Source organism: Pterocles gutturalis, unplaced genomic scaffold, assembly GCF_000699245.1.
Source record: "Pterocles gutturalis isolate BGI_N339 unplaced genomic scaffold, ASM69924v1 scaffold44620, whole genome shotgun sequence".
Lineage (NCBI taxonomy): Eukaryota > Metazoa > Chordata > Aves > Pterocliformes > Pteroclidae > Pterocles > Pterocles gutturalis.
Genome location: NW_010139826.1, coordinates 1 through 11,785, shown reverse-complemented (window position 1 = coordinate 11,785; position 11,785 = coordinate 1). Strand labels below are relative to the sequence as shown.

Here is an 11,785-nt window from a genome sequence, read left to right as displayed (position 1 = left end):
CTAGAGTGCCTAACAATATGGAACACAAAATTTCAGACATTGCAAACTTCAAAGGAACTGCCTCTGGGAACCAGTGGACAAGTAAGCTTGATCTTTAATTGGTGGTCCCTAAGCTTTGTGCATTTGGCGTGATGGCAGTGAAGAAACTGGTGGGCTTTAGAGTTCTGCTTCTGTCTGGAAGAGCAGTCAATGCCAACTTGTGAAAGAAAATTAATGTTGAGCAGTTGATGAGCTATTTTTGTCAGAATATTTAACAGGAGAATGGATGCCTATGGCGATTTCTTTGATAATTCAGTACCTTCTTTCTTCTGATGGTCTTGATTATTTGGTGAGAATGAAATATCTAATTAAACAGAAAACTTATCCAGTGTCTATTCTGTTCAGACAATTTGCAATTGACTGTCTAAATGATCCCTGCATGTTTGTAAACAGCATTTCAGGATGTTCAGGTGTCCATTAATGATAAGTAAAATAACACCTAGGTAATAAATGCACTAGTGAAATAGAACAGCTGCCTGTTTTTGTCATAAAATTGCACAGGAGGGAATTTAAAAAATAAAATTATCAAGTGGACTTAATGCCTTGGAACAGCCACTGTACTTTGAGACATGTCTGGAAAATTCTCAACAGGAAGTTTCTTATTTCTGTATTTAAAATCAACTGTTAATGAAGGTCTGCTAACAAGTGTTAAACTTACAATAAATAATTTAAAATAATCCGATCGCTGACTTTTAGTTGAATGTTGTAGTAAGGCATTAAACATCAGCTTGTGCAGGAACATGCTTCTCTGCTCATATCCTCATGAACAATATGTTTTCATATTTTGTAGTTGTGGTGTTATGAGGAAAAATTTTTTTTTACTCATGGGAAAGTGCTAACAGTAATTATGTACAAGTGTGAAACGTCATCCTTGGCAGCTGCTGTGGGAAAGCTCAAGGACAGTCAAACTCCTGGTAAGAATTTTTATAATTACAGTCAAAAGATCTCATAAAAGGAAAACTTTTGAAATCGTATAAAAATTATTTTAATACAGTCCTATAAAATCAATGGAATCTAAGCAGCATGAAGTAACCTAACACTGTATTCTGTCCCTAGCTGTTTCTGAAGCACACAAATGTCTGCATTTAATGTAGTTTCATTTAAACTGGGTTGACATTCAAATATTGGAATTACTGAAAATACTGGAATGCTAGCTATGAATGCTGAAAACACAATGAAGTGCTGTCTCCTATAAATTGTTTTCAAAGAGCTTGTGATTAGATGGGGCAATGTCAAACCTTAGTTTGTAAACTTTAGTTCAAAACTGTACTGTCATAGTGTCTTTAACATTGCATTGTCAAAATGTTGCAAGTAATGCTCACAATAAATTGTGTAATAACTTCTTTCTCTTACTCCCAGAGGCTAAATGGAAAAACAGTATGCAAAAAGGGTCATAAAATTACCTGCTGCTGAGATAAAACTGGAAACTTTCTTGGCACAAAATGACTTGGATTATACTTTAGAAAATGTTTGTTAGAAGAAGTTGATGTAATATTCATCCTTCAATAAATGTGCTTTAAGTGTTACCTTCATATAGTTTCATTTTTGTGTTCACAGATGTGTCTTCATTTGTAAACTGGAATACCCTTGGAGATGAAGAGCTGGTGGTTTCCCTTCAGTCACAGCAGCCTGTAGCTCTAAAGTCTGAGTCCAAGATGACTGTAAGTTAGCATTAGAAGTAAATAAGATTTCTGTTTTGTTTCTCATCCCTTCCCCATGCTGCTGCTTTTACTGTTAGGTGTTGTAGCAGAAGGAAATTTCACTTTGTGTTTGTCACTCATTGTTTCTAACTCTGCTTCTGGAACTGGACCTCCCAGTTACCAATCATAATCTGTGCAGCAAGTTGACACGTGAAGTTGCTAGTTATCTTGATTGAAATCCTTAAATGTATACCATCTTTTTGGAGCTGAATAATAACTTTTTGTTTTTCTTTGTAAAAGTTAAGATCAAAAAGGAACACTGTTGCTAAAGTACAGCCAGATACCTTATCAGTTGGGCAGCTCTTACAAAGTCTAAAAGTAAGTAAACTAAATATCTTAAAGTAGTGTTTTAGATACTCTGAGTATTCTAGCCGTCTCTTAAGCTATTATCTTTTTCCATGTCCTCTTGCACAAGTTGACAAGGCTGCCTTAAACAGGTGAGTTGGAGTATATTATTGTTGTGCAAGAATAGTATTTGGGCATGATGAAATTAAAGTTTTGTCAAAGGAGCATATTCTAGAACTGCACAGTACAGGATTTGTAATAGCTGTGAGTTCTGAAAACTTGCACTAATTTGTTCATTTTGAATGAGAATCTTTTCTTACAGTAAATAAGGTGGGGGGCTATCTCTCCTGAATTATGCTTCTTTAAGGTTTTTTTAGATTATTTATGGCTTTAATTTTGCTGAAGGTGTTTTAGATCTAGAAAGTCAGAATGCTGGGAATTCCACTGCAGATATACCAATAAGCTGTTTAGCTCCTTTCTAAAACTTGCTGCAAGTGCTGTGATATTTCCAGTTGCATCCTTTCTTGTGTGAATTTACCTGTAGTAAATTTACCTGTCCTCAGCTGTGGCTGGACATCTTGGTAATGTTACTGAAGTAACAGGCGAATAATCTGTCCACAGTTATTGAAAAATCCTGCTTACCCGAATTCAAAGTAATTGTGCTCATTTGGCTCTTTCGTGCTTGAGAGAGACTACCAAAATGCAGAGTGGTGAGGGGGTTTTGTAAATATTTTTAGCTTGAATTCCAAAATAAGTCTGTTTCTACTTGGTCCAATTAGTAACAGTATAGTTCTCAAACCTGTGCCTTGTACTTCTGAGTTACACCATATTTGTCATTTTCAGGATGCTTCTACAACTGTATTTGAAGATGAATTGAGACAATTGATGTCAAAAGCACAGATGCCAGATTTCCAAGCCACTATTGGATGTGTATTAACTGCTCTTATAAACAGATGTAGAACAAATCCAAAGTACTACCCTCAAAATTTACTGCTACAGATAGTCCAAACCCGAGACTTGTCTTACAGGTGATGATTCTGCATTTTTTAATTGCAAGGAATAGTCTTTAAAAAAAAAAATAAAAGAAATCCATTTTTTTATAAAGTGCTCTTGAATTATCAGAATTTATTATCGAAGGTGTTTATGCTTATTTTTTGATGAAGCTGACACTTCCCAGATGGATTTTTGTGTAAAACAGGATGAATACTTGTACATTAGTTGTCCATGTGATTTTCAGTTGGTGTGAACTATGCAGCCTATTCTTTTCATGTTCTTACAGTTTATGTCCAGATTTAATGACTGTTGCTTTGGAGAAGAAAGATGTGTATCTCTTACAAACCTGCTTACAACGGTTTCCAGATATTCCTGAAGAAATTACCTATGCTTGCTTGAAAACATTTTTAAGGTAAGTTGGAATGGCTTTTTTTCTTCACCAAACCACGCCCCTTCATAAAAAGCCGCGTGTTGCCAAGAATGGCTTTAATTTTATAGATGAGCAATTAATACTGTACATTACATTCTCAATTCTGAGTACAGTGTATGTTGCGGTCTTGCAGACTGACAAACTTTTTACAAGATGTCTGTTGCATGTGTTAATACTAAAAACTATGTAAACTGTAATTAAATGAAGATGCCTTTTGATAACACTGCTGGCTTGAACGGCATTCGCGTCTTTCCACATATGTTGTTCCAGCTGTTTACTGTGCAACAGAATTAATTGGGAACTTACCTGGGGTAAGACGCCCACAAAAAAAGATCAACTCTTCTAAGTTCACAACAAAAATGGTTTTCATATCCCAAAAAGGATGAAGTTCCAGGTGGGCACTGTAACCAAAAGAAAAGACTATTTTAACTGTTCCTTTAGGCTTCCAGAGCAAAAAGCATTGATTCTTTTTTTATTAGAAACATCAGATCTTGTTAATTTCATACCTTAGAATTGTCAAATACTTTATTGCTAAATATTAGGAAAATCATAACTGTCTTACGAGTTGAAGCATTCCAGCTAATGTCAGAATACAATAACAGTCTGGAATGGAGTTTAAATCAGCCCATGACAGAATGTCTAATAATATAGTAACTTACGTTGTTTGAATAAAAGAGCAATACATGTATTGTTCAATGTTAATAATTACAAAATATGTTTTCTCATGGCCTTTATTCGTTCTACAAGACTCTATATTTTAGTTTATGTTTTTACTTTTATAATAAGCTTCAAAGAGCTCATAGTGTGTACTATTGTTGGGTTGAGTTGATGGCATTGCTGATTTTAAAGCTTATCTTAAAAGTATTAAATGTCTGGAATTTTCTTCCACAGCATTAGTGACGCCCATCTTCAAAAAATAGATGTGAATCTAGAATCTGTACTCTGTTACATTGATATTGAATTCAACAATAAAGAAGTTAAGACTGAAATTGTAGAAAATGGTTTCAGTGCAGAGCTGGAACAAGACAGCTGGGATACTAAAGTCACAAAGAAAACCCATCTGACAGCGGATGGTGAATTCTGCCCTGTTGGACCCCAGAAGGCAGCGTTGTTGTATCCTCTGTATGTTTTAATGAGGGAAAGTCAGTGCATTGCATGTGGTGTGAATGTTTATGTTTAGTATTACTGAAAGACGTATGTTCTGTTACTGCTGAAAATTTCTGAGAAGTTATGATAAGTTCTTACTCAGTTTAAAAAAATTTTAGAATATAAATATAACAATAACTTTTAGTTTAAATTGGTGTAAATGCTTTCTTACATTATTGTAAAAGTGTAATAAAACTTTGATGTTATTTTCTCTTGACTAGAGAATGATTTTGATGTTTGTCTGTTGAAACATGTTAGTCAATTACATACTTGCAGTAAACAACTGTTCAAGCTAACTGTATTGGGATGTTTCAGTTGCTGTATTTATTTTGTGATAGAAATAAGGGAGATTCAAAAAAGCTGAAATGAGACCTCTCTCAAAGAACCTAGAGAAATATTTTTATTAGAATTTACTTCAGTTTGTAGAAACTGATATTCTTTCCTTAATAGTACTGCACAGAAATGCTGTTCTCCATTCAGCTTACAGTGAAACGTTTCTTTTGCCTCATCTGAAAAACCTTCCAGCTCAGCAAGCTGTTGTAAGTATGTTAAAATTAAAAAGTTTAAAACCCCTTATTATTTTTGATGGATGGAAAGAGTTTTTTAATTGTATATCAGAAACTTGCCACTCTTACTAGAGTCTGAATCACAAACTAATGCATAAAAATTAAATTAAGATGCCTAATAAAATTTAATGTTAACTAATGTCCACATACATATGGAACTTTATTAATTTTTGTAGTCCTTGCTTATTTTAGAAAATGTAAGTAAGAAACCCTCTTTGTGACCCAGTCTACTTGGAAAATGTCATTTTGTTAGCAAGTACAGTACCTTTTCTTGATTTGGATGCTGTCTAAGAAAGAAACAAGACATGCTACTTTAGTTCCATCAGAAAGGGAAGTTTACAAAACATGAGAAAGAAACCTTATGCTGTGTAAGATGCCAAATGTAATACAAGTCAAAGTCAAGTATTTAATCTCAGATCCTCTCAGTTTTAAAAAACCAAACAAACAAAAAAACCCCCAACAAACGAAACTCCTCTGTCCCTCAAAACCTGAAAGATAATTTCAAGAACTGCACATACCATCATACCTGAGCATGTATGCGGTTTTACAGTGATTGAAAGAAAACAACACATGCGTCAGAACAAAGCTGATCTCGAAGCACTGACCCATCTCCTTGGTGTCTTTTTTTGGAGGGAGAAAGAAATCTTTGCCTTGTGCTCAGCACAAGATGATGTTGACCTGATTCTGACCATTAACAATTTGTTGTGGGCTACTGAAAGTGAAACTGGGATTCAAATTGTTAGTGTTGCTACAGTTTTTAGCAAAGTTCCTAGAAAAGCCTGAATTACACTAACGTAATAACTGGAAAAATGATTACCCCTAAATGTAACTTTACATTGAACATTCCTGAGAATTTTCAAACACCTTGCTATAGATGGTGTAGGAGAACAGCAAAACTTTTTGAATGCATACTGTACAGTCACCTATGTTGCTTTAAAAAATAAATTAAAAAAAAAAAATCCTTATGAGTATTACTGTGTGCAGGATGAAACTCCTCAGTCTATTAGATGTTTGTCCTTTAAAAATGTTCTGACTTTCTACTTTTAGCTGTTTCTCAGGTATTTATACTACCTGTATGTGAAATGCAGTGAAATTTTTGCTCTTCCCGGAGTACGCTCTCCAACTATAAATCAGGTGAGAAGCCAGCTCTAAGAGTTCTACTTCATTTGGTTTCTGTGGTGTGTAACTTACTGAGTAGTCGTGAATATCTAAAATCAACTGAGATCTACATTTGTTGTACAAAGTATCGTCCATTACTGTAGCCTGTGTGAAGTCAGATGTGGCACAACACTTTTTACTGTTGGAAAATATACTGCTTTAAAATACGAAACCATGAATTTTGCATTAGGAGTTAATGTTTTAGAGTTCACCTTTTAGAGCAAAATCCGTGTCGTTTGTGTAAGTGTACTTTTCTTGTTTGTCTGCAGATTATGGATTGGATGTGCCTGTTACTTGATGCTCACTTCACAGTCATGGTGATGCTGCCAGAAGCGAAAGAGTTGCTTTCAAACCTGCACAAGTTTGTGAGAGCCCAAGTAAGTTTTATCTTCTGGAATAGTTATTTCATTTTAGTATGGATTTAAAATATGGGTGTTAAGAAGGTTGGGGTGAGGGCAGAGAACAACAAATTATATAGTAAATCAAATAATGTCTGTTCTCTCATCTGTGTGCTCCTTCCTGAGCTTGAAATGGCAGTTGCCTCTCATTTTGGTTTCAAAAGCTGCTGTATTTTTCTGATTTAAATATCTGAAACTGTGCAGAACCACAGGTAGTTCCACAGTATAATGATGTATAAAAAGAATTAGAATTTATTTTACTGTAAATAACTGTGTTTTCTTCTTTTTAGGTACGATTCTACTCCGAACTGAACAAGATTGAAGGAAGTTTGCGAGAATTACAAAGACTTAACCACCAGAAAGACTTTCAGACATATTCCATTGAAGTGCTGGAACTTATTTGAATTTGAAATGAATTATTAACAAATTTATTTTTTATTGATTCCTTTTATGATGAGGATGTATTAGCACTCCATATTGGGGATGTGAAAAGTTGTTTTCTACGTAAGAGGAGCACGGTTACTCTGTAGCTACATGGGAGTTGTAAGTTTGATGCTCATGTATTAAAAGCCCTCTTTTTGACTGGATGAGAAGCTGGATGCTTGCTTATATTTTCATGTATGATTTTGATATGTAATCATAAGAACATCCTAAAATGCCAGTTGATTCTTGGCAAAGTGTTAGTAGGATATGTGTGGTGAGGCTTCAACAGATGGTTCATCAAATTAAGTGACATTTTCATTCTACTTGCTGCTTTTTTTACTTAATAATTGAAGTATCTAATTAGATTCTTCAGAGTTCTCGTATCTCCGTTCAGGTTATGAACTATAGATGAACTCATTTGAGTTTGCTTCTTTGATTTTCTATTTTTACTTTGTCCAAAGATGCCTTTGACATTTCTAGACTTAGCTTAAATGGGGAAGGGAGCTTAAGCGTAGGTGTAGGGTTGTTAGTTAAATCCCATTGCTTTCTCTTACGTGTCATGGTATCACAACTTGTTAGTGTGTTCTGTGTATATATTCTAGTCCAACCAGGTCCTCTTATGCTGCTTAAAAAAAAAAAGATAGAAAGGAGAGGGTTGTGTGGTGGTTAGTAGTTAAAATCTTGAGTGGCAGTAATCTAAAGCTGTTTTGATGCGTTTCGTACCTGATAAGACCACCTGCATCCAGAAGCTGCCTACAGCTGGGGAGAAGGTAGAGGTACACAGACAGGAGGAAGTAGATTCCTTCCTCAGATGAAGCAGCAAAGTGCAGTTCTGTAATGGGATGTCTTGTTACAATCTTTATCTCAGAGGCTGCCACCAGCTGAAGACAACTGTTTTCTCATGCTCCTTTAGAGCATGCTCTCCTGCACAGGCTTGCAGATTTGAGTTACTGGATTTCAGTATAATTAGCTGTACTTCAAGACTTCTGCTTTAGAACTTTCTGAAGCTTTCTGATGTTGAAAGATTGCATTCAAGATTGTTTCTGTTTTTTAAATACCTCTTGAAGTGTTGCCTATATACATTTGAAACTTTGGGGGAAAGTGAGAATAGTATAAGAATAATATTCAGATAAAATTTAATGCTGTGGACTTTGGAGTGAGTTTGACATGTCATGAAGCTGACCACACAACTGATAACTGCCAGGACAGCTCCGAGCAAGAATGGTACCTTGCCTGTTAGTTTGGCACAAAGAACTAACGTAGCTGAAAATAACCTTTTGGGTAGTGGCTTTTCTCTGATAATGCTGACTTAACTATGTGGTACTGGACACAAGAGGAGACATCCAGTTTGATTTGGAGTAGAATGTTGGAAATCATTGTTTGAATAAAAGGCTCATTGTCAGGTTAAACTTGCCTGAGAATGAAGAACAGCATTTTCTTCCTTTCTGTGGATAGAACTAGAACACAAGATTGTTATGGCTTAAGTGCTGAACTTACTGAACTTTGTCTGTATAATTTGGAAACAGCTGCACACAGTTAAATGCCTGAAGACTCTGGAAGTTCACATGTTCTAGTTATATACAGTGTTATCGGACATCAGTACTAAACATTTGTAAAAGTAAAATTTAAAAAACACTCCAATGGGCAGCTGAAGATTCATGTAGAGGGGAACATCTTGGCACTGGCAGTAGTTGCTTTTAGTTTTCTGAACAAGAAAACTCATCTCCAATTTACAGTAAGAACATTCTTACCTACATCAGTGTCTGTTTTCTCCAAGTACTTTTTCAGAGAGTAAACACCTCAAGTTAACCTCATCTATACTGCTTGTTCTATACAGCTTGGATTGTAGCATTTCAAAGTGTATCTTAGATTTAGATTTGTTTTGACTGTCTCTTTAAAAAAAATGCGATGAACTAAAGTTTTATGAAAGCAACACTTGTTGAAGGTATTATAGGTAAAGCATCTATTGAATTGTCCTGCTGATCAGGTGTTCACTTAAAACTGACTTGTTATAAGCTACTTGTGGGGCTGAGTATTCGTCTAAATCAAAGCTCATCTGGGATAGGGGAAAATGGGACAGATAAGCATAATGCTGGGTTTCTTGAGGTCTAGTATAAAATGGATGGTTGGTGACAGAAGCCTTCAGAGAAGATAGACTTAAGTCAATACATGTCCAGAATAGCAAATAAGACATTAAAAATGTTTTTTCAAATAATGTGATTGAATATTAATATAATTCAGCATATCAGCATATTGATATACTTTAGTTTTCATCATATTAAATAAAATGCTAATTGTTAATATATTGAATTACACCAGCAAAAGTCATACAAGCCTTTGCTTCCTAAGATGGACTTTACAGCTGGACTCTAGTAACACTTTGGTGTCTTATATAAATGTGCATGTAACTGAGTCTAGAGCTGAATACTTAAATTCAATGCCTAATACATGGTATGAAACAATTTGGAGGGAAGGACTGGACAAAAGCAGCTCAATAATTTAAGCAAGAGCATATGCTCACTTGTTATTAATGCCATCCAGCTGTAGGTTCTGGAGTTCTTTCCTTTACCCTTGGAGAAAGGAACCCATCCAGACAACAGCTTGGAACAACTATGCTATTCATCTTCTCCAAAGTGCCTTTTGAAGGGGGTCTTTCTCTCCATCTGTCTTGAGTATGGAGGCAGTGTAAGGCCTCCTACCTAAAATTCCTCTTCCTGCTGTATTCAATTCACTTATAAATATGCTCATTTAACTATACCAGCAGACTCAAAATAGAAATTTCAAGTTCCTCATGGAGATATGTTTTGTTCTTGGGAGTGGACATGAGTACCGGAGTTAGGTTAAGGGGTTGTGGTCAATTTCTCTGTACTGAGCTAAGCTGTGTGTTGGAAAGGACTAATTTGTAGTCTTGACTCTGAAAGTTAACATACCTCTCTAGGCATCCATTTCTCCACCTATAAAATTAAATTTCTTTATGTCCTATTCAGTAAGCCCTTCCACATCAACAACTGATTAAATCTTAAATAAGAGATGGGATTAAGAGACGAGGCATTCTGGTTCACAGTATTCAAAAGCAAATGATTCTTAGCAGCTTTGATCTACTATCTACTACACAAAATCCACGGTATTTTAGAGATGTTAACACTCTCATAATACTACAGGCTCTATGAATATTATTGCAATAGATACACTAGATACGTTTGCTAGATTCTCAATGTATAAATGGCAGAATTCACAGGTGTTTTTTCCAAGATCACAAAGGGAGGTAGTGAAATAACCTACCCCAAAACATGGAGCTGTGTATCCATGTATTTAAAAAGTTACCACAATCTTTTGCAACCTTGTAAGAGGTTGCAAAAATTAGCCTGATATAAGCAATCTAAAGGTAACTTTGAAAGATTCAGAATACAAATTGAGTATAAAGGTGTAAATGGTGTTAGGCAACATTGTCTACTGCTCTTGCTGTATCTGTACTGCATCTAGAACATGGCTCTGAGCCTGTGCAGCTGCATCACTGAATGTAAGAGTGCAACCGAGTATAAAAGAGATGCAGATAAAAAGCTGGAAATAAGACTGCAAATTGGGCTAAACCCCGCTGCCTGGTGCCATTGTGACATTGTTGCATGCTTGACACTGCAGCAAGTTTGTGAGTTTAATGAGGTTCTCTGCCTGAGCAACAAGTTAATGAACAAAAGGCACTTGAAAAATGAATATAGAGGAATGCAAATTGAATTACACATTGGACATATAGCTGGAATGCTTGTGCCATGACCAGTACTGGGTTTTACATTGCACAGAAGCATAAGCAAGGGACTGAAAGAAAATGTAAATGCAAACACATTTATTTGCTAGTGATAAGACTCTCTAGGATCCTAAAGCTGTGTAGATTTAGCTGGTTGTAAGAAATGCAAAAAGTTTGTGTGTCTTGGTCTGGCTTTCAATTTGTACTGCTTTTGCTCAGGAAACTCATACCTTGGATTCAGGTGGTGGTATTAGAAATCCAACAGTGCAATTAGTTTATGGAGATTTTTAGCCCTTTGGGGGCTCTAGCAGATGGGAGAACAAGAGGAAATACAAGTAGATTAAGCACTGTAGTGCTCCAGTGAACTGCAGCCACCGCAGTTCGGAGGAAGGAGGTGGCCAGAGGTGCAAAGGGTGGGGCCCTGTGTGATCCCCTCAGTCTGTTTTGCTTTATACCAACCCTGGCTAGGTAAGGGTGAGCTGTAAGAGGGTTTTAATTTTTTATAATTTCTGCATAATGGGTGAAGATCTAAAACGCAGCAGGAGATGAATGTGGCAGTGGTCAAGGGGCCTGCTTAGTGCTGGGGGTGGGCGGCCGTCGCCTCAGCGCTGTGGAGGAGCGAAGCCTCTCCTGAGGGGAGACCTGGCGGCTCTGGTTTTGGCGGGTGCTGCCACGGGGGATAAGAGCTCCGTGAAGAGCCCCTGTCCGGGGCTGAGGGGAGGGCAGAGCCCGTCGCCTACCTGCACTCATAGCTGTCCCGGGCAGCGGTGCGCTGGAGCCGTGGGACGGGGAGCTAAGGGGCGCCAGCCCGGGGTGGCTCCCCGTGGGGCACGGGTCGAGCTCTGGGAGAGAGGACCGGTCCCGGGCATCGCTGTTCAGGTGTGGGGAGACGGTGAGTCTGAGGG

At 36.8% G+C, this 11,785-nt stretch overlaps 1 protein-coding gene across 1 annotated transcript in view; it reads left to right on the top strand.

The window, feature by feature from the left end:
* NOL11 (nucleolar protein 11) overlaps nucleotides 1-7,119 on the top strand; it is an 11,627-nt gene extending 4,508 nt beyond the window's left edge. The window contains 11 exon segments of the mRNA XM_010083450.1: nucleotides 5-81; nucleotides 830-953; nucleotides 1,597-1,700; nucleotides 1,980-2,057; nucleotides 2,868-3,052; nucleotides 3,304-3,429; nucleotides 4,339-4,560; nucleotides 5,054-5,132; nucleotides 6,207-6,293; nucleotides 6,587-6,694; nucleotides 7,006-7,119. Of these exon segments, the coding sequence (XP_010081752.1) occupies nucleotides 5-81; nucleotides 830-953; nucleotides 1,597-1,700; nucleotides 1,980-2,057; nucleotides 2,868-3,052; nucleotides 3,304-3,429; nucleotides 4,339-4,560; nucleotides 5,054-5,132; nucleotides 6,207-6,293; nucleotides 6,587-6,694; nucleotides 7,006-7,119 (1,304 nt within the window).
* Nucleotides 7,120-11,785: the final 4,666 nt, after the last annotated feature.